This window comes from Emiliania huxleyi, assembly GCF_000372725.1.
Source record: "Emiliania huxleyi CCMP1516 unplaced genomic scaffold EMIHUscaffold_32, whole genome shotgun sequence".
Lineage (NCBI taxonomy): Eukaryota > Haptophyta > Isochrysidales > Noelaerhabdaceae > Emiliania > Emiliania huxleyi.
Genome location: NW_005199601.1, coordinates 638,565 through 663,068, shown reverse-complemented (window position 1 = coordinate 663,068; position 24,504 = coordinate 638,565). Strand labels below are relative to the sequence as shown.

Below are 24,504 nucleotides of genomic sequence, written 5' to 3'. Positions count from 1 at the left end.
AGGATGGCACGGTTCACCCCCTTCACTCTCTCAGTGTTAGGGTGCCCACAGGGCCCAAAAAAAGAAAGGAAACAAGAAATGGGCCACCCCCGATCGCAGCACTTCGTGTTGGCCAGTCGAGAAATTGAGAGTGTGACTAGGAGGGTGGGACGCTGGGGATTCTCAAAGGTATACCCTTGGAATGGCCGGATCCAGCCTTAAAAGTACGAGATCGCGCGCGCTTCACGCACAGCACCGCCTGTTCTCCGCGGTTGTGTGACGACGCGTGCCGTGTGCCAGCAGAGTTGGGCGCGCGCGGCGCGACGGCGCCCGCGAGGGAAGGCGCGGGTGCAGCGGCCGCCGGCGGCCGTACCGCCCGCCAGCCGACGCCGCCGCCGCCCTCCACCTCCACCACACCGCCGCCGCCACCCCTCACGCCGCCGCCACCCTCCACCTCGCCCACGCCTCCGCCAGCCTCCCCACGCTCCCTTTCCCGCCGCAACCCTCTCCTTCGCCGCCCCCGTCCCCACCGCCCCCCTACTCCACCCCTCGCCCTCCCCCCTGCCCTACCAAACCACCCACCGCCCGCCCATGCCGACTTCCACCCTCCCGCCGTCCTCCCCGCTTCCCGCCCCTCCGCCTTCACCATCCCCCATCTGTACGTTCCACTCCGCCCGCTCCCTCCCGCTTGGCGCCCATCCCGCCCTCCGCCCTCGCCCTCCGCCCTTGCCCTGGCTGGTCTGGGTGGCACCTCCTCATCATCACGCGCCAAGTGGGAGGGAGGTGGACGGGGCCCTGAGCCGACCTAGCCCCAGACGGAACGGGGCGCCCAACACGGTGCCGGATTACTGTGCCTTCCCCGGGTGCAGCCTTTCGGTTCGTGAAGGGTCGGTGCGTGTCGTGACCTCCTGGAACACCCGTACCCCCGCACCATCTCCGTCGCGTGGTTCTACAGCCTTAACCATCACCGGGAGCGGCCAGGACTCATAGACTCGGTCGAGAGACCCCAGATTGGCATCCATGCCTTTCTGGACAGGGTGGCCCGCCACAAGGGGACCGGATCGGCAGCAGCGCGGCTGCGCGGGCGGCAGCGGCCGGAGAGGCCGGAGAGCCGTCCGACGGAGGCCGGTCGTGCATCGGCGCGTCGGCCGTAGGGGCCGTGGGGGGCGGCATCCATCGCTGCGGGTCGCTGCGGGGTGCGGGCCTACGATTGTGGACTGATCGATCGTCGGCGGGCGGTGTTCAGGTGGGGGACGTTCTACGGTTAAAAGAATTTTACAACAAAACTCTCTCGCACACGCACGATTCACAGTTAAAAGAATCCTTAAAACAGCGCCGGCGCGGACACGAGAGACTTATAAGGGTAACGCCATTTGTTCGATTTCTCTCCTCTGGTGTGAGTAGTCTGTCGATAAGCGCCGGGTTAGCGTGGGTTTCACCGGCCGGGTTACGAGTAGGAATTCGGAAGAAGCACTGCACAAACGTGGCAGATGTGGCCAGCCACGACACGAAACTGCTGCCGCGGTGCTGTGGTAGTTCGACCTCGCCTTCGACAGAAAAACACAACCCCAAGACGCACAAGCACAGACAGTCTGGCTGATTGATTGGAGCGGCCGCACACTGCTCGGTACCCCCCCTGCACAACTAAGCTCATCCCTGCTGCTAGGGGGGGGGGTCTGACCCCCCCAGCAGCAGAGCGCTGCTGCTGGGGGGGGGTCCCGACCCCCCCAGCAGGGGGGGGCCCGGGGCCCAGTTTTCCCGTTTTTTTGGGGGCCCCCCCCCCCCCCCCCCCCTCCTCCCTCGGCTCGTATTTGAGCGGTACGCTCGAGGCGGTTGTGTTCACCGCGCCTTCGAGCCCAATACACCTTCGTCGTGTCGAGTGCTGGCGTTTTACTAACACTTGTGACCATGTGAGTCTATCTTGTAATACCACATGTGCGCCTATACATCAGTGTAGTCTCATCATCGAGTGATTGCTGGCCTGTGGCGTATGACCTCGCACGGATATCACCAATGACGAGCATGCGAAGATAGGGAACAATATCTTGTACAGCCCGCTGTGATCCCCGCTGTGCCACGGCGTAACTATGATGGGCTGCGAGAGCCGTATCTTCCCCCCTTGAAGCAGAGGCGCCGCGAGGCACGAGAGGCGTAGAAGAGAGGCTGGCGTGCCCCGCACCTCCCGGTTGGCAGTAGGAGGGCCCGCCGGTGAGACCACTGATTTTGATGCCGACCATAAATTCTCGCCACTGGAACGCATGCAACTTACAGCTGCTGTCTGTACAGATGCCAGCACCCCCCACACAGGCAGAGCGAGCGCTCCTGCTGGGGGGGGGGTCCCGACCCCCCCAGCAGCAGAGCGCTGCTGCTGGGGGGGGGTCTCGACCCCCCCAGCAGCAGAGCGCTGCTGCTGGGGGGGGGGGGTTGGCCATGAGCTTAGTTGTGCAGGGGGGGTACCGAGCAGAGAGAGAGAGAGAGATTTTTAGCAATACCAAACAACTCTAACACTCACACGTCATGTTGTTTGTTTGTTTGCCGAGCAGTGTGCGGCCGCTCTTGATGGGACGAAGGCGAAACACAGTCCGACCAACGACTGGGACACCAACGCGGTATGGGTGGACGCTAGACGGGCGATGACGGTCACACAGGAGCGACACACAGAACCACAAGACAAGACACTCAGTCTGGGGGGGGGGGGGTAGTTCGACCTCGAAAACCACAAAAAAACACAAACCCGGAGGAGGTGCCGCTCTGTGTCCTGTGTCTTATGCTCGTCGCTCTCACCGTGCCGTTTTTGGGCGCCGTGCTGACGATCCCGCGCTCTCCCGACGAGATGGTGCGGCGGGCGGCGGCGGCGGTGACGCGCGCGTCACAGGCCGGCGTCAGGCGCCAGATCGTCAAGCTGGTTGTGCCCGACGACCAGCGTTCGTACAAGGTCTTCGGAGCCGTGCCGATACAGGGCACCTCGGCGCCGGAGGACCTCGATCCGTGGCCGGGCGGCCTCAAGCAGCAGTACCCGATCGCTCTCGGCCTCGCCCGAGAGCTGCTCCAGGGCGTCACCGGCGCGAGCGAGCGGCTCATCACCGACCAGGTGCTCGACGCGGAGGACGCGTGCGGCCTCGTCCTGGCGCAGGCAGCGGACAGGCTGCGGGCGCGAGACCGATGTGTGGTGGTGCAGTGTTGACCTTGCTTCGTTGTCCTCGCCAGGGCGCCACGCCAGCTGAGGACGCCGCGGTTTGCCTCTTTGCGGGCTGTGACCAGCTCGGCAGGCTGCGCGAGGTGGACGGGATGGCGGGTGCGGACCGCCTGCTCTGCCTGCTCAACCCGCAGTTCAAGCGGCTCGAGGACTTTTCGCTCTGGCAGCGGGGCGAGGCGCGTTCCGTCGTCTTTGAGAGGGGCTACGAGTGCAGCTTCGCCTTTGAGGAGTTTGCCTGCCGCGGCGAGGACGTCAAGCTGGCGGGCGAGCAAGGGGTCGGCCGAGGAAGCAAGAGCGGCCCCGCGTCAAACGGAAGCTGCGAGGAGTAGGTTGGCGAGCACGGGGTCGGCTGGTGCGCGTTCGTCTTCCTCGATGACGGGTCGGAGGGCACGATCCTGCACGAGGGCGCGCTGCCGTCGCGGCCCGAGTACAGCTGGCTCGAGGCGCAGATCAACGCGCGGCACCCCAGCCCGCGGTGGGCGAGGTCCAGCCCGGGGGGCGAGGAGGGGCTGCCTGCTCGCTGGCTCGTTCACCACGCTCCGCTTCGCTCGTTAGGCAGCTCAGCCGGGTGGACGAGGAGGGGCTGCGCTTCATGCGGCGCGGCGAGGAGGAGAGCGGAGGGGCCACCGAGCGCGAGGCGCCGCAGAGCGAGAGCGAGCGCTAGTTGCGTCCCCGGGTTTCTTTGTGACATCGTTGCCCAAGCGCCAAAAGCTACGGCTGGGGGGGAGAGAGATTTTAGCATATTTGGAGCACTTGGAGTGCAGTCATTACCCGCACATCCAGGGCCGGGGAGCTAAGAAGCGCACCCAGCGGGCCGGATGATTGGGATCGGGCTACGGGCTAGAGAGCCCTGAGCCCTAAGAGCTAAGTGAGGGGGGCGCACACTTGGAGCACTTGGAGTGCGGTCATTAACCTCATGCCCAGGACCGGGGAGCTGAGAAGCGCACCCAGTTGGCCGGGCCCGCTCGGCATCGGGTTACGGGCTAGAGAGCCCTAGCCCCGGGGGTGCGCGGTCGCAGGGCCATAACACGTCTCCGAGGGATGGTTCCGTGTACCGGGTTACCCCTTAACTGCAGAACGCACCCTCTTCCTCGACCGTGGGGGGGTGCGCAGTCGCAGGCGGCCATAACACATGGGTCTCCGAGGGTTGGCTCTGCGCTCCGGGTTTCCCCCAGCGGCGGAATTTTTCCCTCGCGCTGTGGGTCCCCCTAGCTGCGGAACGCCCCCTCTACTCGGAGCTAAAGAATACTCTCCGAGGGTTGGCCCCGCGTACCAGGTTTCCCCTCGTCGTCGCGCTTTGCAGAAGGCCGTCTCGTGCAGTGGGAGCGTGTGTGGGGGAAGTGGTTCTGGTAAGGCGTACATGTCGTGTGCGTGCTCATCGAGCGCTATGATAAAGAAGAAAATGAAAATGATCGAAAAAAGAAAAAGTGGCAGCACCGTCTTCTTTTTCGTGCGGTAGTTCGGAGGCTTGGAGGACGTTCGCTGTCATCGCCTTCCTGCGCGTTCGCAGAGATGCCGACAGTCGCGCTCATCTGGTATCCTTCTGTTACTCCTCCTTCCACTCCTCCCAATCTGACGTCGCCTTGGCACGTGACGATTGACGTGTACACTGGCGTGGATGAGAGCCACGCTTGGCAAGCAGTGGACGAAATCCTGAAACGCCAGTCGAGCCTGGTCTTTGAAGCGTTTTTCACTGGACAGGACATCGCTCGCCTCAGGACGAGGGCTGCATTTATCACGGCAAGACGCGGCCCGGGCCAGGCCTCGTTCCTCAAACTCAACGATGATGAATCATGCACCGGACAGCTAGGAAAGCACAAATTAACAGCTCTCGTGTCGTGCCACGCTGTGCAAGAGCTGCGAGCGCAACTCGAGCGGTCGGTCTTAGTGGGTATGCGCGACCCCGATACCATGAAGAAGGGTCGATACATACCCCATATGACGCTTGGAAGCATGGACGACCTCAAGCACCTTGTAGGCCAGCGGGTGGAGGGCGGCAAGCTCGAGCTCAAAGTGGTTGGGGGGACCAGAATTGACACGCCATGGCTCGTCCAGAGCCCCCATGCAGCTGCGCCAAGTGCAAAGAGACAACGTATCGACGGCTCTCTGGCTAATGACCCTCCCACTGTCAAGAAGCTCATGGTGGCACGGGACAACGCGTTGGCCGAGCTCGAAGGTCAGCTCGTGGGGGTCGAGCCGGTGAAGCGCCAAATCCGAATGCTATGCGAGACTGCGATTGCGACGGAGCGCCGAGAGTTGCTCGGCATTGAGAGGAGACCCGTGGGGAACCACATGCTGTTTATCGGGAATCCTGGTACGGGCAAATCAACCGTCGCTGAGATCGTCGCACGTCTTCTGCACAGCATAGGTGCTGTTCCTACTGCCAAGCTGTCTATCCATGAAAATGCACGATCAGCACTATGCGGCACCACGTTGGGTAGCACTGCGCATCAGACAAAGGAGGTACTCTTGTCTGCCATGTGCACAGGCCTCAAATGGGAGAATGTCGGCCCAACTCCGCCGGGCAAACCAGAAGAGGACCAGCTCGACTGCCCTGATCTTGCAAAGGAACTTGCAAGGAGAAAAGCCTCGCAAGTTCAGTTCGAACCGGCTGATTGGGACAAATTCAACATCACTGCTCTGCGCTCTACCCATTTCATCCTGGTCAACAAGACAAAAGTACTATCGGAGTACTATCGGCCTGTGCAGGAGGGTGGTACGCTCATGTTGGACGAGGCATATTCACTCCTCCCAATGAAAGGCGGCGAAGACTACTCAACGGAGGCAATCACCCAGCTCGTGGCGCTAGCTGATAAGCTCCGGGGGAAATTGGCTATCATCCTCGCCGGCTACTGGGAGCAGCCCAACAATCGGGACATCAAGCATTTGCTTCGGGAGAACAGTGGCCTGGATTCGCGCTTCCCTCTTCACAACCGGATTGATTTTCCCGACTACAAACCACCCGAGCTCCTCAAGATAGCGAAAAACATGATGGATTGGCATGAGAATAAGCTGGATGAGAAGGATGATGGTGCGGCGCGGCGTGCGCTGAGTGAAAAACTCAGCGTGCCTTTACCAGGTAATGCGCGCGATGTGCGTAGCATTCTCGAGGCTGCGATGCGGAAGCGTGATCTTCGAATCGCAGCCATTGATGGCCCGACGCGAGACGATCTCACGATCTTGAAAGCTGAAGACTTCGCTGAGGAAAAACAACCCTCGGTGTACTGAAGATGCCTCTAATAAATAAAACGGACACCTCTACTAGGAGATGGGTAAAAAGGAACAGGTCCCCGCCCTGCGGTCTTAAAAAGTCCAAACAACTCAACGACTCCCCAAATTTGCAGCAACTACCCTGGGCTGAGCGTTTTTGATCTCTGGGTCAGTGGGCGCCCGCCCGCCGCCTCTGACAGAGTCTGAGGGGGTCGGGCCCCGGCTCGACTGAAAACAAAAACAAAATGCAGAAACAGTCAAAAACAGCCTGCGTGCTGCGAGAGCGGCGCTGCGCGCCGCCTACCTCGTGCGGGTGTGAGTGACCCCAAACCGCAAACGGTCGTCTGCATCCAAAAAACATGCACATGCACCTGTACCTTGGGTTTTTCTGTGTGCACGTGCACCTTTGGCCCCCATGAGGTAACGATTTACGGTTCGGGCGACGAACCGTGGATTTACAACAACACGACCGTCGCGAGTATTCCGTACGTCGGCACCACCGACTGCAGCGGCGCCGTCGCTCAACGCCGCATTGAGGTCCGTGAAGGACAAACCTGTACCTCTACCTGACAACTGACAAAGCTGTGACGACACGAGCATCTCACGCGATCCAATGCTAATGAAGCCGGTACTGCGATTTCTTTTTCCGACTCTTTGGAAGAGAGAACGACGGACAGACAGAGATCGACTCTCACATAGCCCTAATTCGCGCGCGCGCCGGCACACGAGCGAACGCTTCGTGCACCGGCGCCGGGACGCTGTCCGCTGCACACAAGATGTGGGAATTTCGGAACTAATGGGAACGCGGCGCCACGATGGCCTCAATACGTGTTGTAACTTTCAAGTGTGTTGTGTTGGCCCCATAGCCTGCCCCCTGCCTCGCGTAGCTCTTGCCCCCCCTTGCCTGCTCATCGTCCCGGCGCCCACATCTCGACCTTCTTGGGCAGCAGCTGGTTCGAAAGGTCCTCTCCGTGGCCTAGGCAGGCGTCCTCGCCCTTGCCCCAGGTGAAGACGGCGCCGTCGGCGGTGATGGCGAGGCTGTGGGCGCCTCCAGCCGACACAGCGACGACGCGCAGGCCAGTCAACGCCTCGACCTTCTTGGGCAGCAACTGGTTCTGCTGGTCGCCGTGGCCCAGCCGGCCAAAGGCTCCATAGCCCCAGCTCCAGACGGCGCCGTCGGCGGTGATGGCGAGGCTGTGCCATTCGCCAGCAGACACGGCGACGACGCGCCGCCCAGCTAACGCCTCGACCTTCTTGGGCAGCAGCTGCAGCTGCTGGTCGCCGTGGCCCAGCCGGCCCTCGCATCCCCAGCCCCAGCTCCAGACGCCGCCGTCGGCGGTGAGGGCAAGGCTGTGGAAGTATCCAGCCGACACAGCGACGACACGCTGCCCAGGTAACGCCTCGACCTTCTTGGGCAGCAGCTGGTCCTGCCCGTCGCCGTGGCCCAGCCGGCCATAGGCAGCACCGCCCCAGCTCCAGACGGCGCCGTCAGTGGTTACGGCGAGGCTATGTTCTCCAGCCGACACAGCGACGACGCGCTGGCCAGCAAAGGCCTCGATCTTCTTGGGCAGTAGCTGCTCTTGCTCGTCGCCGTGGCCCAGCTGGCCAGCACCTCCACCGCCCCAGCTCCAGACGCTGCCGTTGGCGGCGAGGGCTAGGCTGTGACCATCTCCAGCCGACACGCTCACAGCACGCTCGCCGCCCAGCGGGGAAGGGAGGCGGGTCGGCGTGTTGAGCCGCGTCACGCCCTCACCGTGGCCGAGCAGTCCTGGAGCGTAGGACGGCGTTGAGCCACACGACGAGAGCCACCCCTCGCCGTCGATGAAGAGGCTGTGCAGATTGCCCGCCGCCAGCCTCGCCAGCGGGTTGGACTCGCAAAGCAACGCAGCGAAGCACAGCCACCGCACGGCGCAGCACTCGCCCTCTGGCTGCGCCGGCAGCTCGTAGCCGCGCTCTTGCGCCCGCAAGCGGATGCCCTCCACCGCAAGCAAGGCGTGAAAGAGGAGCGAGACGGCCGCGACGCGAGCGATGTCGGCGGGGTCGCAGCGAGAGAGGGCGCGCACGAGAAGCTCCGTGGGGAGGTCGAGGAGGCGGGCGGGCGGCGGCGTGTCTGGCGAGGGCGGGGAGGCTTCTTTTAGAAAAAGAAATCTCGGGCACAGTCTCAGGAGCACCCCTCTCCTTAGGCGTGCCGTTCTCCCATCCCTCCCTTTGTGTGTTTTCTTTCTTTCTTTCTTTCCCTCTCCTTAAAATCCCTGTGTGGTGGCGGCGTGCCGTCCTCCCATCCATCTTTGGCCGCGTTGGGTAGCGAGGATTGGTGTAACCCGAGCCACGGAGGCGTGTTTTCTGACGGCCGACCGTCAGTGCACGGAGTTGCCCGATGCCAACTGGGCGCGAGAGCTGCGCCGCGCCGCCCACGCCATCAGAGCTGCCTTCGGCGCCGCTGCCCGCGACAGTCGTCACCGCGCCCGTCGCCACCTCCACCCGCCGGATCTTGATTCTTGTGGCTCCAGAAGTCTGCCACGAACAGCGCGCTGCCGTCGGGGCTGACGGCGCCGATTGGGCCGTTGAACTGAGCCGCGTCGCCCACGCCATCCCCCGATTCGTTCTCTTGCTCGCTTGCCGAGCGTCATACGACGGCCGGTGTGGTCGTTTCCCTCGTTGTTGGTGTCGCTTTCTCCGCTGCCGCCTTTCGTCTTCGCCGGCTTCTCCCGGCTCCACCGGTTCCGAGAGTGTCGACGGCCCGGCCGAGGTTTCCCCGGGCGAGGACGGCGGCATAGGGTCGCGTCGCCTCCCCGCCCAGGGAGGTCGGGCCGGCTCTCCCTGGTCGACGAGTCGCGCCCGCATCCGCGGTCTCTCTATCGTCCTCGGCTCGCCCCTCCCCTCCGCTGGCCCCTCATCGAGCTCGGAGGGCCGTGGCTCCCCTTGCCGTAGATCGCGGTGGTCCCCGGCCGCCGCCGCGACGGGTCTACCTCCGGTGGGCTCGCACGGCCCGACTCCACTCGCAGAGGCCGAGTCAGCTCGATCCTCCCCTCCCCCGACAGTTGACTCCAGGTCTCGCCCGGGGCCCTCCGGTCCTGGCCCTCCGGATTGGCGGGTCGGAGTGCAGTCACGCGGCTCGGTTTTCTCTTTTCGATAGAATATCCGCCCAAAACGCTGGCGATACAACCCGACGATGGCGCCGGAAACGCTCGTCACGAGCACTGCGATCGCGGTTGGTCTCTCGACGCTGATATCGCTGCGCTGCGTCGGTCGCAAGCCCCTATCCGCGGCTGCGCTGCTAGCCGCCGTCCACTGCGCCGACATCGAGTTTTACCTGAGGATGCTGGTGGTCGAGCTGCTCGCGGCCTGGCGGCGCCAGCGCGCCGACGTGGGAGAGCCCGATCGCACGCGCTACTGCTGCTGGCCCACCGACCTGGACCACTCGGCGAGTATGAACCACGCCAAATACTTGCGGTTTGTCAATTACGCACAGCGCCAGTTTTGGATGCGCAACGGCGTGTGGGCGGTCTGCAGGAAGCGCTCGCCGCCGGTCAGGCTCGTCGTCGCCGCCTCGACGCTGCGCGTGACGCGGCCGGTGGCTCGGCTCTCTCGGCGCCACGCCCCTCCTCGTGCCTATGCCTCTCTTCATAGCTGCAGCCGTGAACAGGTCCGCTGCTTCGAGCGGTTCGCCGTGACGACGCGGCTGTGAACAGCGTCTCTTCACACCCATGGCTGTGAACAGGTCCGCTGCTTTGAGCGGTTCGCCGTGACCACCCGGCTGCTTGCGTGGGACGACCGCGCCTTCTTCCTGCAGCAGACCCCTAGATGCATGGCAGCGCACAGCAGGCCTGTAGACAGTGGCAGCAGGCCTCTGGTTGCCTCGGGGCATCGCCTTGCAGCATGCGCCGCACACGCCCCAGGCTTCCGGAAGAAGAGGCACTGCCGCCTAGCCGCCCGGCGGGGTGCGCTGCGGAGTGGACACAGACCTAGGCCTAGACACACTCAGAGGAGGCACTGCCGCTTGACACAGACCTAGGCCTAGACACACAGACCTCGGGCGCGGGGCACGCACCGGGGCGAGTGGGCGGCGGCACAGACCAGACGCCGTGAGGTGGCCACGCGCCCCGCACGGCACGCACCGCTGCACAGAGCACCGACACCGCAGAGCGCCGCAGAGCACCGCAGAGCACCGCAGAGCACCGCAGAGCACCGCAGAGCACCGCAGAGCACCGCAGAGCACCGCAGAGCACCGCAGAGCACCGCAGAGCACCGCAGAGCACCGCAGAGCACCGCAGAGCGCCGCAGAGCACCGCAGAGCACCGCAGAGCGCCGCAGAGCGCCGCAGAGCACCGCAGAGCACCGCAGAGCACCGCAGAGCACCGCAGAGCACCGACACCGCAGAGCACCGCAGAGCACCGCAGAGCACCGCAGAGCGCCGCAGAGCGCCGCAGAGCATCTCACTGCAGAGCGCCGCAGAGCGCCGCAGAGCGCCGCCTCCTCCCATCCGCCTCCTCTCGCCGCGCAGGCAGCACACCTTTGAGTCTGCTGACGACGGCGCCCGAGAGAGAGAGAGAGGGAGAGGGAGGGGGAGGGAGAGGGAGGGAGAGGGAGAGGGAGGGAGAGGGAGGGAGGAAGCGAGAGAGAGAGGGAGAGGGAGAGAGAGTGAGGGAGAGAGAGAGAGAGAGATGCGGCGGGCAGAGGCCCACACTGGTTCGACACACCGGCACACTCAGCACAAGACGCCCGCTCTCCTCACGGCCGCCTGTCTGGTTTCTGACGGGGCGGCGTGTTCTCTCTGTAGGCGACCTGCTCGCCGAATGCCTCATCCGCCACCGACCGACGAGCGAGGCCGGTGGGGCAGACACCCGAGAGTGCCCGAGATTGCCCGAGATTGCCCGAGATTGCCCGAGAGTGCCCGAGATTGCCCGAGGGCGGGGACGACGGACGCACCGCTCCAGCACGGTGTCGCTACCCACCCCCACCCCCACCCCACCCCTACCCTACCCCAAACCCAACCCCGACCCCACCCCGACCCCACCCTGACCCCCCCCTTTCCCCCCCCACCCCACCCCACCTTTACCCCCCCTTCCCCTACCCCCCCCCCCCCCCCCGCACCAACTAGGCGCCGTCCCGCCCACCGATTTGCTCGAGTCGCTCGCCGCCGACGCACACGACTCCAGATGCGGAACCTCTGCCCATCTCTGCCCGTATCTCCCCGTATCTCCCCGTATCTCCCAACATCCGACCTGCACGCGAGAAGGCGCATTCGGCACAGCTGCAGCCGCATCCGCTGTGCCGTTCAGAGAGAGGGGTGGGAGAGGGTGGTTGGCAGGGCGCGCCGGTCGCCCCGGTCGCCTCGGAGCGGCGAGATGACCCGAGATGACCCGAGATGACCCGAGATGACCCGAGATGACCCGAGATGACCCGAGATGACCCGAGATGACCCGAGATTGCCCCTGATCGCAGGCCGAGAAGGAGTCGGCGCCCTGTCTCGTGTCGCCGCCGCCGCCACCAGAGCTCGAGGCGAGATCGCCCGAGATTGCCCGAGATTGCCCGACATCACCACTTCCGGCCCACGCACACACGTCTCCGAGAGAGACAGACACAGTCACAGACAGACACAGACACAGACACAGACACACACACACACACACACAGACACACACACACACACACACACACACACACACACACACACACACACACACACACCACGCAGGCACCGCTCGCGCGGCCATGCGACCCGGCTCCAGACCCCGAGAGGACTGCTCCCCAGACCCGCCGGCCCTCTTACACAGTGGTGTCTCTTCACAGGCGTGGATCGAGTATGTCCAGCTGGCGACGAGCGCAGCGCACTGAGCACCGCAGCGGCTTGCGCTCGGCCAGTAGTCTTGCGACGCACGGAAGGCCTCAGAGCAAAACTGGGCGCTGCTCGAGCCTCCTCGCGTCGGAGGAGCGGGGAGGGGGGAACCAACGCAGAGCAGGGTGGTCGGGCTGATCATCTGCTTGCGTGGACCGCGATGCCGTCGCGCGCACGCCCTGGCCCGTGTCTCGCTGCCTCTGGCCCGGCGCTGAGTCGCCCCTTCTGATTGGCCTTCTGCTCGCGTTTTTGTGATCCCTTATTCCGTCGGCCACGGCGTCTTTTCCTTTTTTGCGGTGTGCTGCGCCGCGCAAAACCAAAGCAAGGAGCCCCACCCCCACACCCACACCCACACCCACCCACCCACCCACCCACACCCGAACCCCCAAACGGCAAACCCCCTCTTAAAGCCGTATCTTCAGCGCAGGCCCCCGAGAAAGAAAGAAAGAAAACAGATAACCCAAGGGAGGGATGCGGATGGGAGGACGGCACGCCGCCACCACACAGGGATTTTAAGGAGAGGAGTGTGGTGCTAGCCGTCGCCCACCCTATCCCTTGGTCGTCTGCCTCTTTCGCAGTCCAAAAAAGAAAGAAAGAAAACGGACTACCCAAGGGAGGGATAAAGAAAAGAAAGAAAGAAAACGGACACCCCAAGGGAGGGATGGGAGGACGGCAAGGGAGGGATGGCTCCAATTATGACGGCCCTCAAAATTCTTTTGAATTTCCTCGCGATGACCCAAAAAAGAAAATAAAAAAGAAATGGGCCACCCCCGATCGCAGCACTTCGTGTTGGAGAGTCGAGATATTGAGAGTGTGACTAGGAGGGAGGGAGGCGGCCGGGCGGCAGTACTCGTTCGGACTTTGCGAGCCGTGCGCGCGCGCCGAGGCGCCCGCGGCGCGCGCCCGCCCGGCTGCCAGTAGGAGGCGGCGTAATATGGCCATAGTACAGCCCTTGAGGAGGAGGAAGAGGCTGGCTGGCAGTGCTGTATGCCGCCGTGGGGCAGTTTTGGGGTGCTGACCCACGCCCAGGGGGCTGCAGAACGCGTCCGCAGCCGGGACAATTCGCCCCCCCAGCCGAGGCCGGTCGAAGCCCACTTGAGTGCAGCCATGAGGAGTCCTCTTGGTGCTCCTGGCGGCCGTTTGAACCTCGGGCGCGCGCCGATGGGGGGGGGGGGGGGTCTTGCTTGCTCCACACCGAGCGCCATCGGTCCGGACCGGTGCTTGCACCGAGGGTCGGCTTGCACAAGGTCTGAGCCGCGGGCGCTCGGCGCCAAGTGCAGTGTCACGCTCGCGCTGGAGCGGGACACAATGGGGAACCCTCGTTTCCTAGTCACTCGGTCCCCCAACGGAAGAGGCCTCGCTCCTATTGGAACTGGCCAACATCAGATTTGCCTCGTGCGACGCTGAATACATCATCGCGACCTTGAGGGACGAGGTTGTTGACATCGGTGCGAGCTCAGTGCCACCCTTGCCCATCTGCAGGAAGTTGTCTTGCACCTTCATACCCTTCATACCACGGTAAAGGGTCAACTCGGTGTTGGCCTGCGCCGACTTCCCTGCCACTGTTCGCAGCCTCTTGGTGCGCGGGTGCGCGAGGTGCTGCTCGAGCGCGGGCTGTGCAACCCCGCCTCGCTGCCGTCTCTCCGCGACTGCGGCGTCGACGCACTGGTGGCTCGGGCCGGGCCAGCAGATCGCCGACGAGGACGGGTCCGCCTGGCCGCACGGCGCGTTCGTCTGCCTGTACGCGGAGCCGTCTGCGCACCTCGACTGCTTCCTCGCGTGCCGTCCTCCAAGCTGATGAGTCTGCGTGAGATGAGTATTACGCAGGACGCAGGTACGAAACACTCTGTGAAAAAGAGCTGGGTTCGCACGGGTTAGGGGACGGGTTTCTTTTTACCCATCTTCGGCGGCCACTGAACGCGCCAATGCTGCGGGCGTGTCGCCGGAGCCTCTGCAGCTGCCCGGACGCCGACAACGTCTTCCTTCGCATCCTGAGGCGTCAGCACGCCGCCGACATCGTCGAGGACGGCGAGCGGCTGCTGACATTCCACGACCACCGCCCTGCCTCCGACCTACACCTACTCGTCATCCCAAAGCGCTTCGTACGTGATGCCTCCCAGCTGCGACCCGCCGACGCGCCGCTCGTGCACGAAATGCACTCCACGGCGCATCGGCTGGCGCGCAGACTTGCAGCCGAAGCCTTCGATGAGGAGCAGCTCTCTCTGGGATTCCATTGGCCTCCCGCCCTCTCTGTGCCGTGGCTGCACCTGCACGCAATCTACCCACGCGCGCGAAGGCGATGGCCGTGGAAGTGGACGCCGCTCGGCTTCGTCAGCCCCGAGCGCGTGATTGATCGGCTGCAGAGGCAGTCACTAGCCTTCCGACCGCCGGGTGAGAGGTGATAGTGTCGGTAGCTGCTTTCGTGGGTGGGCAGCCAGGCTTCTCCTATGGCGCTGCTTCTCGAGCTCCAACTCGTAAAATTGTGCCCAATCAGTGTTGCTCCGCGCGACCTCGTGCGCTGCCACCGTTCCCTTGACACCGCCACCTGGTCGAGCGCGTCGCCGAGCAGACCCTTGGCCACGCCCCCGAGGTCGCGCAGCTGCTCCACCGAGAGAGATACACAGAGAGAGAGAGAACACACGCTCAGGAGCCTCCTGGTCATGCGGAGCGGCATCTAGGAGACGAGGAGCATCTCAGCACCCGTATCATCTCAGTCATCCTTAGGTAAGATGGCTATTTTTAGGAGCCAGCAGCCATTCTGGTATGAAACTTGGAGCACTTGGAGTGCATTCGGCCCTCACATCCAGGGCCGGGGAGCTATGAAGCGCACCCAGCGGGCCGGATGCTCGACATCGGGTTGCGGGCAAGAGAGCCCTACAACTGTAGCCCTGGGGGGTGCGCGTGAAACACAGAATTTTACAAAACATGAAAAGATACACATATGAACGCAGTCCGCACGAGCGGCGAGGGTGGCGCGGAGGCCGCGCCGAGCAGCGAGGCGGTGCCAGAGGAGGTCGTGATAGCGGCTGGGCAAGGCGAGGAGGCGCCGGTGCTGGCGTGGCTTGACGGCGGCGGGCGGGTCGACGCGACGTTCGAGTACACCTTTGGTGTCGGCTGCTGTTCGAGCGGCATGACGCTGCTGATGCTCGCAATGGCCAACGGCTACGCGGGGCTGTCCGAGGCGCTTCTGCGGTGCGGTGCGGATGTCTCGTTGAAGAACAGCAACGGCTGCACCGCGCTGAGCCTCGCCGCCTTTAACGGCCGCGAGAAGCTGGTCGAGCTGGCATTGCGGCACGGCGCGGAGATCGACCAGAAAGGCCGCAATGGCATGACTGCGCTGATGCAGGCCTCAGGTGGCGGCGATGAGCGGGTGGTCGACGCGCTGAGTCGACGCGGCGCAGAGATCAACCTGCAGGACAGCGCCGGCAGCACAGCGCTGATGTTCGCCGCGCACTACGGCCATCCCGCCGTGGTGCTTCGTTTGCTGCGGGCGGGCGCTGACATGACGTTGCGCACTAGCGGCGGCAGGACGGCGCTGCAGATTGCCACAAAGGCGGGCCGCACCGAGTGCGTCGATGCTTTCAGGACGTACCTCGGGGAGCTGGGTGCGGCGCGGAGCAAGGCGCCGTCGGCTGAGGCAGGCGGCGCGCAGGCGGGAGGAGAAGACGCGAGCGAGGCGGCGGCGAGCGGCGAGGGTGGAGAGGCGGCCGCGCCGAGCAGCGGGGCGGTGCTAGAGGAGGTGATGCTAGCGGCAAAGCGAGGCGAGGAGGCGGCGGTGCTGGCGTGGCTCGATTGCGGCGGGCGGATCGACGTGACGTTCGAGTACACCTTTAGTGATGGCACCCGTTTGAGCGGCATGACGCTGCTGATGGTCGCAACCGCGTGCAGCCACGAGGCGCTAGCTGAGGCGCTTCTGCGGCGCGGCGCAGATGTCTCGTTGCAGAGCAGCGGCGGTGGCACCGCGCTGGTTCTCGCCGCCACCAACGGCTACGAGAAGTTGGTCGAGCTGGTATTGCGGCACGGCGCGGAGATCAATCAGAGACGCTGCACGACCGGCGGCACTGCGCTGATGGAGGCCGCATACAGAGGCCACGAGCGGGTGGTAGACACGCTCATTCGGCACGGCGCGGAGATCGACCCGAATTGCCGCAATGGCTACACTGCGCTGATGCACGCCGCCGGGAACGGCCACGAGCGGGTGGTCGACACGCTGATCCGGCACGGCGCGGCGATGAACCTGCAGGCCATCGACGGCGATACCGCACTGATTCTTGCCGCTTATTTTGGACAATCCGACGTCGTGCGGCAGCTGCTGAGGGCGGGCGCAGATATGACGCTGTGCAATAACAAAGGCATGACCGCGCTGCACTATGCCAAGGAGAAGGGCCACCCCGAGTGTGCGCGCGCCCTCGAGGAGCATGCGGTGGCCAAGGCGGCGGCCGAGGCGGCGGCGGAGGAGGCGGCGAGGGCTGCGAAGGCGGCGGCGAGGGAGGCGGAGAGGTCGGCGCAGGAGAAGGAGGCGGCGCGGCACGCCGAGGAGCTGCTGGCGGAGGTCGAGGCGGAGAAGCGCGCCAAGGGCAAGAAGGGCAAGAAGAAGAAGAAGGGCGGCGGGGCGGGCGGGGCGGGGCCGTCGCAGGAGACGGAGGAGGGTGCCGAGGCGCCGGCAGAGGCAGCCGCAGCCAAGCCCGCGCCGTTGGACAGGGAGGGGCTGCTCCGGCTTCTCGAGAAGTGTCACGAGGAGCGGATCCGGCTCGGCATCACGGCGGAGAGCCAGGCGGCGGCGTCGGCAGCGGTGGCTAAGGCGGTGCGTTTGGACGCGGAGGCGGACGAGGCGGAGGACGCGGCGGAGGCGGACGAGGAGGAAGAGGCGGCGGCCGAGGCGGCGCTGGCAGCTGCCAAGGTGGCGAGGGCGGAGGCCAGGGCGGCGGAAGCGGCGGCCAAGGCGGCGCTGGAGGAGGCCAAGGCGGCGCTGGAGGCAAGGTTGGCGGTGGCTATGGCGGCGCGTGAACAGAGCGAGGCGGCGCTTGAGGAGGCGGCGGCCGCTGCAGACGCGAGGCGTGCTACTGCGGCCGCTTCGAGGGCCAGGGCGGCCACTGCCAGGACTGCGGCGGAGGCAGCGCAGCGCTCGAGCGATTCTAAGATCAGGTCTGCCACCTCCCCGCTGGAAACGAAAATCTAAGTTACAAATCTCGAATAAATCTCGAAGCACACTTGAATGCTCACTTGGCAGGTAACATATGCGCCACGCGCCCCAACCGCTCCTCTGGTCGCCGCCGGCCTCCGCGGCGGCGGCGATGTCCCAGCGCCACCCATCGGCCAGCCCTCAGATCGATCGATCAGCGCTCAAAGTCGGCTTCAGATCCGAGAACGCTGCTGGCGCCGCCGCCGATCCCAGCGGCGACGCCAGCAGCTTCCTCTGCTCTCCAATGCGCCGAGAAGCGACGCGGGGGTGCTCGGCCCGCCATGCACGACGAAGGCTCCGCCGGGCGCGCGTCGGCCGGTCCGGTGGCACCCTCTGCGCGCGGCACCTGCCGGCGCCCCGACGACAGCCGTCGCGCCACCGCTGATGGAGGGGCGGTCGGCGCCGCTGCCGCCGCGCTGCCGGTGGGAGGGGCACTGGTGGTGGCCTGGGCGGCCCTCCGCCGCCGCTCGGGGCGCCCGGGCAGCGGTGGCAGCCTGCCGCCGCACCACTTCGAAATGCCCGCTGACCACTTCGAAATGCCCGCTCCGGCGGCCCGCGGTCGGCGCTATTCTTTTTTCTACAAGCAAAATTCGAGCCAATTGAGGAAACTGAAGCGGGCAGGCTGGAAGCACTGAGGGACGGCCGATTTTCGCCCAGTGGCAGGCCTGATCTTAGAATCGCTCGCTCGTAGTACGCAGAGCGAAGAGAGCGTCCGTGCATTTTGATGACGTAATTCTCCTTTTATCGCGAGAAAAATCGAAGAGTGTGAGCTGTGAGCTGTTACACACAGGCTGAGTGTGAATGCAATCACAGGCCGGAGGGGCCGCCGGGCACAGGCTGGCGCAGTTTGTATTTTACTCGAGGGAGCGGGCGGTGCCCCCGCGCCCCGGTGCCGAGCTAGGGGTAGGGCAGAGTGCCCAATTATGTTGTTTTCGTCTCCGCTTTATTTCTTCAATTTTTTCGTGAAGAACATGTGAGGTGATTTTCCGCCTCCTTCCATTTCTTGAGTTTTTGTTTTTCTTGTGGTCCCTCACTCCTTTCTGTCCGCGATGCCAGCCCTGCGGACTCTCACGCGTCGCCGGCGGCGGACGCGGAGGAGGGCGCGTGAGAGTTGCCCCACCCCTCGCTGCGGATGGTCGCATCGATAAAGTCGAGCGAGGCCGACGGCGGAACAAACTCGAACCCGGTCCCCTCGACGGTGAGCAGCAACTCCACGGCGCGGTCCAGCGAGAGGCACATCACGTCGAGGTCGTCGGCCGCGCCTACCCTCCGCCAGAGGCAAGACGGCCGTCTCATGGGGGGAGGGGTGCCGAGAGCTTTCCCTCGCCCACCGGCCCGCACCTACTCGCCAGCTCGTCACTCATGTGAGTCCCTTCCATCGGACATCCCGTGAAGAGCGTCGCGTCAAAAGTCGTCCGCGCCGCCCTCTCCCTCGGTCGCGTCGGCGGCGTCTCGCACCTGGGTCCACGAGCAAAGGTTAGCGGAGGGCGGCCACATGTGGCCGAGATGCAGCCGAGTGCAGCCGAGATGCAGCCGAGATGTGCGCCTAGGACGATACCTCTCCCCGTGACATCCCCACCCTCTCTTTAACACGCGGTGTGTTGTCGACGGCCCAGTCAGCAAGCATATGGGGCCCGAGCTCCGCGGCTCACGGCCCGAACTCCGCCCCTCCCCCCTTTTACTCGTGGTTTCGCACCGCCGCCAGCGCGTCGGAGCGGCTCATGAAGAGAGGGAGGATCGGACCCCTGCCCGGCCCGCCGTCACGGGAGATCTCGAGGCAGCCAAAGAGCGGCAGCTGCTGCCCGACGGGCGAGCTGCCCGCCTAGGTGTCTGAACTCGCGCCTCATCAGCTCACTGCTTGCGGAGCTCTGCCCGGGCGGCGTGCCGCCGCCGGAGCGCCCGCCGCCTCGAGCTCGAGCGCCGACGGGATCAGAAGCGCCTTGCCGAGATGCAGCAGGCGGATGTGCATGTGACATGTGCATTCATGTGTGTGCATGTGCGCATGCAGCATGTGCGTGTTGATGAGGAGCAGCAGGGACAGCGTCGGCGACGGCTACTGTGCCGCTCCAGGTTCGCTCCTCTCAGCGCTCTTTCACTGCCATCTCTGTGGAGGGAGGGGGCCTCTCATATTCACTCAGAAGCGCCTTGCCCTCCGAGGCGAGCCGGAAGGCCGTGCCGACTCCGACGGGGATCACGCCACAGTCCAGCTCCGGATACATCTTCCGCGCGTCGACGAGCTCCGCCTGCGCCGCCTGCACGTCCGCATAGAACATCGCGAGCGGTGTCCCGCCGGGCGCCTCGTACTCTAGCGGCTGGCCGCGCTCGTTGGCGACGGTGAAGGATGGCAGCCGGTTCAGAGACGAGAGCAGTGCCGGCCACTGAGGCGACTCGAAGAGCGCCGTCTTGCTGCCGTCCGTCGGCTCCTCGCTGCGAGATGCGTCGAGGCGCGGGCGGGGGGCGCGGGTGCTCGGGAAGCGTAGCCCGGCGACGAGAGCAGCGAGCGAGGCGAAAGCAAATCCGCGTCTCCCTCCCATATTTTCGGGTGCCGAAAAAGAATTTTGTAGCGTATTTATTTATGGGCACGGGACTGGCGCCGTCCTCCCATCCCTCCCTTGGGTTGTCTGTTTTCTTTCTTTCTTTTACGGGACTGGCGCGCACTGGCACTAACACAGGTACAACACGGGAGCCGCCTAAGCGACTCCTGCGAGGGTGGCGAGGCACTTAGCTCCGTGCACCCGCCCACCCCCGCCACAGGCAAGCTCATTCACGACCTGCTCTGCGATGGCCGTGTGAAGAACGACTGAGATGCGCTGCTTCTGCAGCCCCAGCCAGCTCTTGGTGGTCCAAGTCACCTCATCGAGGTACTGGGCCCGCGTCAGCTTGTTCTGTAGCACGTCCGCCGCCTTCCGGAGGATCTCACGGACCCCCTTTCCGAACCCGCCGAACGATTCGAACAGCAGCAGCTGCACTTCGACGCCCTTGTCTTCCCTGGCGTAGCGATAGTCCCCGCCGTAGGACGGTATGCGGCGGTCGCCGCCCACCACCCTGCCCCCCCTGGTATGCCAGCGCCCAGTCCCTTGCCCTCTCTCGCCCTTGCTCGTCCTCTCCCCCTCCATGCCGCCCCCCGGTACCCCCCCCCCCCCCCTCCTCCTCTCCCCCCCCCTCTCCCTGCCCCCCACCTCCCTCTCCCTCCTCGCAGTAGGGCCCATGCCCCATGACCATGTTCCGGTAGAATGATTCAGTGTTGCCGAAAGCGACAAAAGCGCCCTTCCGACCGTGCTCCCCGCTGCTGCTGAGGGAACAGACGACCTTGACATCTCCGCAATAGTGCGTGCCGTCCTTGCCAATGTTGTCCGCGTCCACGTCGGGTTGTTTGTTGTAACTCTGACCGAGGTGGGCTTTCGGCTCCATTCGCACAGCGGTGCCCCACGCGGCGCGTAGGGCGAGGATGAGGCGTCGAAGCGTGTACTTGTGTCTGGTGTTGTGGCCCTGCTGCGGTACGTTGACAGCAGCGTCGCCATACTCGTCGTGGGTCTGAAAAAGAAAAAGAATTTCGCGGCCTAGGCGGGGCGGGGGTCGGGGGACGGGGGGGCGGCGGGCGCGGGTGCGAGGTGCGGTGCGGTGCGTGCAATCGTGTGTTTGGCGTCATGTTGTGTGTGCCTTCGCTTGTTCCTATTAGCTCAAAAAGAATTTTTCCGAAAAGGAATTTTACCAGCAAACTCTCTCGCACACGCACGATTCACACAACAGGCAAAGCGCGGACGACGGCTTCTAATAGAATTAGAAGCCGTCGTCCTCACAGAAGCCGCCGTCGGATTCGCAGTCAGACGGCGGATGGTCGAATCCGCGAGCACCGTGGTGAGCTTCTGGTGAGCACGACCCTCCTCGCAGAGATCCGAAAGACGAGTGACTATGTGCTCATCCTCGAGACGGACCACGTCATCATGCGCCCCATCCCGAACCTCGCCACTCCTGTGTATGGCCCATCTTCTCTGACTTTTGAGAAATTCTTTTTCCGGCCCGACCTCTCTAATTGCCGCGCTGAATTTTAAAAGCAAAAGTTGACGAAGCCTCACAACCGGGGCCGGGGCGCCGGAAAAAAACGGGACTTGCCCGCTACAGAAGCCGACAAGAAGCCTGTGCCTTTTGGGGTACCCCGTTTGTGCCGCGTCCTGTGCCCGAGTTCATCTGTTACAGAAGCACATGAGTGTTCCTCGGATTTCCCTCTTGTTTGCGGCTGCACGATCGGCACGGCCCTGTACAGAAGACGCGGTGTTGCGAGGCGACGAAGCGGCGGTGCGTTCGTGGCTCGAGAGAGGCGGGCGAGCAAACACCACGCGCGAGTACGGCGAGGTAACCGGTGTTACCCTTCTGATGGACGCCAAAGGTGTCTTGCTCAATCTGGTGCTGCCGTACGACATGCTCAGGTCACCACAAGGCTTCTTCGGTTGTATTCAATCGATTCATGATCATTGGGCTTAGGGTGCTAGCGGAGCAGCTTTGCAGAAGCTGTTGTGCGCCTTGGTGGGCTCGCAAAGGCGCTCATTTGCATCGAAAAGTAGCCGTACGGAGCGTGTTTTCAGCTGAAAAGTGCGATTTTGAGTGATATGCGGCGGGTCCCAGGAAGCGAATGGATAAAAAAGTTCAGTGTAGCTCGTGTTGCTCTATCATAGGGCTACACAATCCATGCTTAACACCGGTCGCTACATCAACACCCGCGCGACGCACGCGAGTGATAATCTTTCATTGACCGGAGGTAGTACAACCTTACATTCCTTTGTGATCTACATCGGACGAAGCACTCTGGCTCACGTCGAGGCGGCGCTCGAGCGCGTGCGCGAGAAGAGGAAGCGGACGACGCGTTCGTTGGAGCGTATATCCTCCCGAAGGTGCTCCGAGATCGAGTCGTCCACAAAGAGCACGACGCCTTTGCCCCCGACGCCGCCGCCTTCGCCCCCGACGCCGCCGCCTTAAGAGAAGTTTTGAGCTGCAGCTGGGGCTCCCGTTCACACTCGTATCTGGCCTTTTCTCGGGGCCGCGCCTGCGGCGCGCCGTGGTTTCTTAGATGTTTGCGGAAATCGCTTGGTAGGGTTTGTGCATATGACGTTTTCTTAATGCGAACTGTAACCTGTCTGGTGTATATAGCCCCAGCCGACTCCGCGTGAACTCTCGAGGGATCTCGAGTTGCGGAGCTCCCTGCTGCTCGGTGTACGAACTCTGTTCACACCGAGCAGCTGGGAGTGGCTGCGGCTATAGCAGAAAACTGTACCGTCCCCCCAAAAATCCGAACCCAGCTGTTGCGCGCTCGCTCTGTATATGCCGTTCACCTTCCCCACGCCTTGGCAGCCGCCCGTCGAGCCTGGCCAGGCCTTCCGCGAGAGCTGCACCATGCAAGCGATTGTGAGCGGCGTCGTCGGCGGCGGCGCTGGGCTCGTGCTGGGCGCTGTGCTCACCCCGCTCAACTCGCAGCTGCAACAAGAGACGGAGCACCTGCCTCTGCGTGAGCAGATGCGGCGGGGGGTGAGGGAGATGGGCTCGCAGTCGCGCTCCTGGGGAAAGAATCTCCTCGTGATCGGCGCCGTCTTCTCAGTCTCGGAATGCTTTGTCGAAAAGTCGCGCGGACGCGTGTGTGACCGCCCGTTGCCTCCAGCCCGCGCGCGGCCCGCGCCTGTGCGATGCCTCCTCACTCTTCCCTGCGCGCCGCCCCCCGCAGTCTGACCGCTGGAACTCGATCTTCGGAGGCGCGCCGTTCGGCAGCCCGAGAGAAGACGGCCGCTCACACCCCTCAGCCCGCCACGGCTCGCCTCGATAGGCTGCCTCACCGGCGGCGTCCTCGCGGCCGGCGCGGGGCCGCAGGCGATGGGCGTCGGCTGCGCTGGCTTCGCCGCTTTCTCGGCCGCGATTGACGCTCTAGGATTTGGGCACTTTGACTGAGGCCGTCTCAGACGCACACCACGGTGCCAGTGTTCAGATGGTGTTCTGTGTGAGCGCACGGCGCCAGTGTTGGAGGGTGTTGGGTGTGAAAGCGGGCGGTGATTTCAGTGCACGTAAGATCTAAGACCATCATCACAGCACGCGGGTCATTCCGCGAGGCGCAGCAGAAGGAAACCGAAGCGCAAGCCGCTCTCCTCCCATGCCATCTCGAGACTCTCCACAGACAGCGTGTGGCGCCCAAACACGCACACATGAGCCGACGCAATCGAGCAAACGCGCGTCACACATCCCTCAGAATGTCGTTGCTCGAAGTGTGCAGGCTAAAGTTGCCAAGCGCTGGCCGCGAGCGAATGGAAGCCATGGCTGGTGAGATTGGCGGCGGCGCGTCGAGCGTGCGGCTGGTGAGAGCTCTCGGGGATGTCTCAAGTGGCGTGATGTCAGGCCTGCCGATTGCTCCTACCTGTATCCTCTCCAGTCCAACGGATTCCGCCATCGCCCCAGTTTGGGAATTCGGCAAAAGAATTCGCTCGCCGCCCGTGGCACCCCTGTCGTGTGGATGAACCCTGCCCAGCCCCCCTTCGTGTCGCGATGCGCTCCCCGCTCCCGTTCCCCCTTTTCCCTGATCGTCCTTACAAGATCCTGCTCGTGCGGGTGGGGACCCTGGCTGGGTCGTCCTTAAAAAGAAAGAAAACAAACCCAAGGGAGACGGCACGCCGCCACCACACAGGGATTTTAAGGAGAGGAGTGTGATGCGCTAGCCGTCGCCCACCCTGGGGAGTCTGCCTCTTCGTATCTCTTTTCGCAGTCTCTCGCCGCTTCTCGCTGCAACCTTCATGCCACCTCGCGGCCGTCCCACTCTCGCCGTTCTCTCCCTTGTCACTTCCTCCTCTGTCGCGTCGTTCTCTTCTGCCTCGTCCTGCGACGCCGCCGCCTGCCGGTCCCTTGTTCTCGCGGCTTCTTTCGCCTTTCGGCGCAACTCCGTCCTCCTCGCGGCGTATCCTGGCCCCTCGAGTCTATCGAGCTCCCCTCGCGCAAGGACGAGTCTTCTGACGCCCATAAACATGACTGGGTGGCAAATGATAGCACCTTGCCTTCTCTGTCGCCCTCTTGGCCCAGGCCCATCAGTAGCAGGCCCGAGCTGTCCCGAACCGCACTTACCTTGGG

At 64.1% G+C, this 24,504-nt stretch overlaps 7 protein-coding genes across 7 annotated transcripts; 6 read left to right on the top strand and 1 right to left on the bottom strand.

The window, feature by feature from the left end:
* Positions 1-2,746: 2,746 nt before the first annotated feature.
* On the top strand, positions 2,747-3,839 carry EMIHUDRAFT_101573 (hypothetical protein; the record flags this gene model as incomplete). The annotated part of the gene is made up of 4 exons (XM_005774114.1): positions 2,747-3,070; positions 3,187-3,450; positions 3,505-3,650; positions 3,731-3,839. 4 exons carry the CDS (start codon positions 2,747-2,749, stop codon positions 3,837-3,839), a joined length of 843 nt encoding a protein of 280 aa, XP_005774171.1.
* A 1,502-nt stretch (positions 3,840-5,341) lies between these two features.
* On the top strand, positions 5,342-6,379 carry EMIHUDRAFT_44363 (hypothetical protein; the record flags this gene model as incomplete). The annotated part of the gene is made up of 2 exons (XM_005774113.1): positions 5,342-5,680; positions 5,888-6,379. Coding segments are annotated over 2 exons (831 nt in total), but the record flags the coding sequence as incomplete, so codon positions are not given.
* A 3,178-nt stretch (positions 6,380-9,557) lies between these two features.
* Positions 9,558-10,314, top strand: EMIHUDRAFT_207796 (hypothetical protein; the record flags this gene model as incomplete). The annotated part of the gene is made up of 3 exons (XM_005774112.1): positions 9,558-9,959; positions 10,107-10,214; positions 10,285-10,314. The coding sequence occupies 3 exons, from the start codon at positions 9,558-9,560 to the stop codon at positions 10,312-10,314; spliced, it is 540 nt and encodes a 179-aa protein (XP_005774169.1).
* A 3,874-nt stretch (positions 10,315-14,188) lies between these two features.
* On the top strand, positions 14,189-14,410 carry EMIHUDRAFT_59569 (hypothetical protein; the record flags this gene model as incomplete). The annotated part of the gene is made up of 1 exon (XM_005774111.1): positions 14,189-14,410. A coding segment is annotated over one exon (222 nt), but the record flags the coding sequence as incomplete, so codon positions are not given.
* A 2,986-nt stretch (positions 14,411-17,396) lies between these two features.
* Positions 17,397-17,958, top strand: EMIHUDRAFT_354856 (hypothetical protein). Its single transcript, XM_005774110.1, has one exon. It carries the CDS (start codon positions 17,462-17,464, stop codon positions 17,789-17,791), a length of 330 nt encoding a protein of 109 aa, XP_005774167.1. The 5' UTR covers positions 17,397-17,461; the 3' UTR covers positions 17,792-17,958.
* A 516-nt stretch (positions 17,959-18,474) lies between these two features.
* Positions 18,475-19,940, bottom strand: EMIHUDRAFT_101569 (hypothetical protein; the record flags this gene model as incomplete). Its single annotated transcript, XM_005774109.1, has 4 exons — positions 18,475-18,668; positions 18,738-18,747; positions 19,103-19,228; positions 19,503-19,940. The coding sequence occupies 4 exons, from the start codon at positions 19,938-19,940 to the stop codon at positions 18,475-18,477; spliced, it is 768 nt and encodes a 255-aa protein (XP_005774166.1).
* A 2,782-nt stretch (positions 19,941-22,722) lies between these two features.
* On the top strand, positions 22,723-23,340 carry EMIHUDRAFT_101568 (hypothetical protein; the record flags this gene model as incomplete). Its single annotated transcript, XM_005774108.1, has 2 exons — positions 22,723-23,035; positions 23,219-23,340. The coding sequence occupies 2 exons, from the start codon at positions 22,723-22,725 to the stop codon at positions 23,338-23,340; spliced, it is 435 nt and encodes a 144-aa protein (XP_005774165.1).
* Between the last annotated feature and the right edge of the window lie 1,164 nt (positions 23,341-24,504).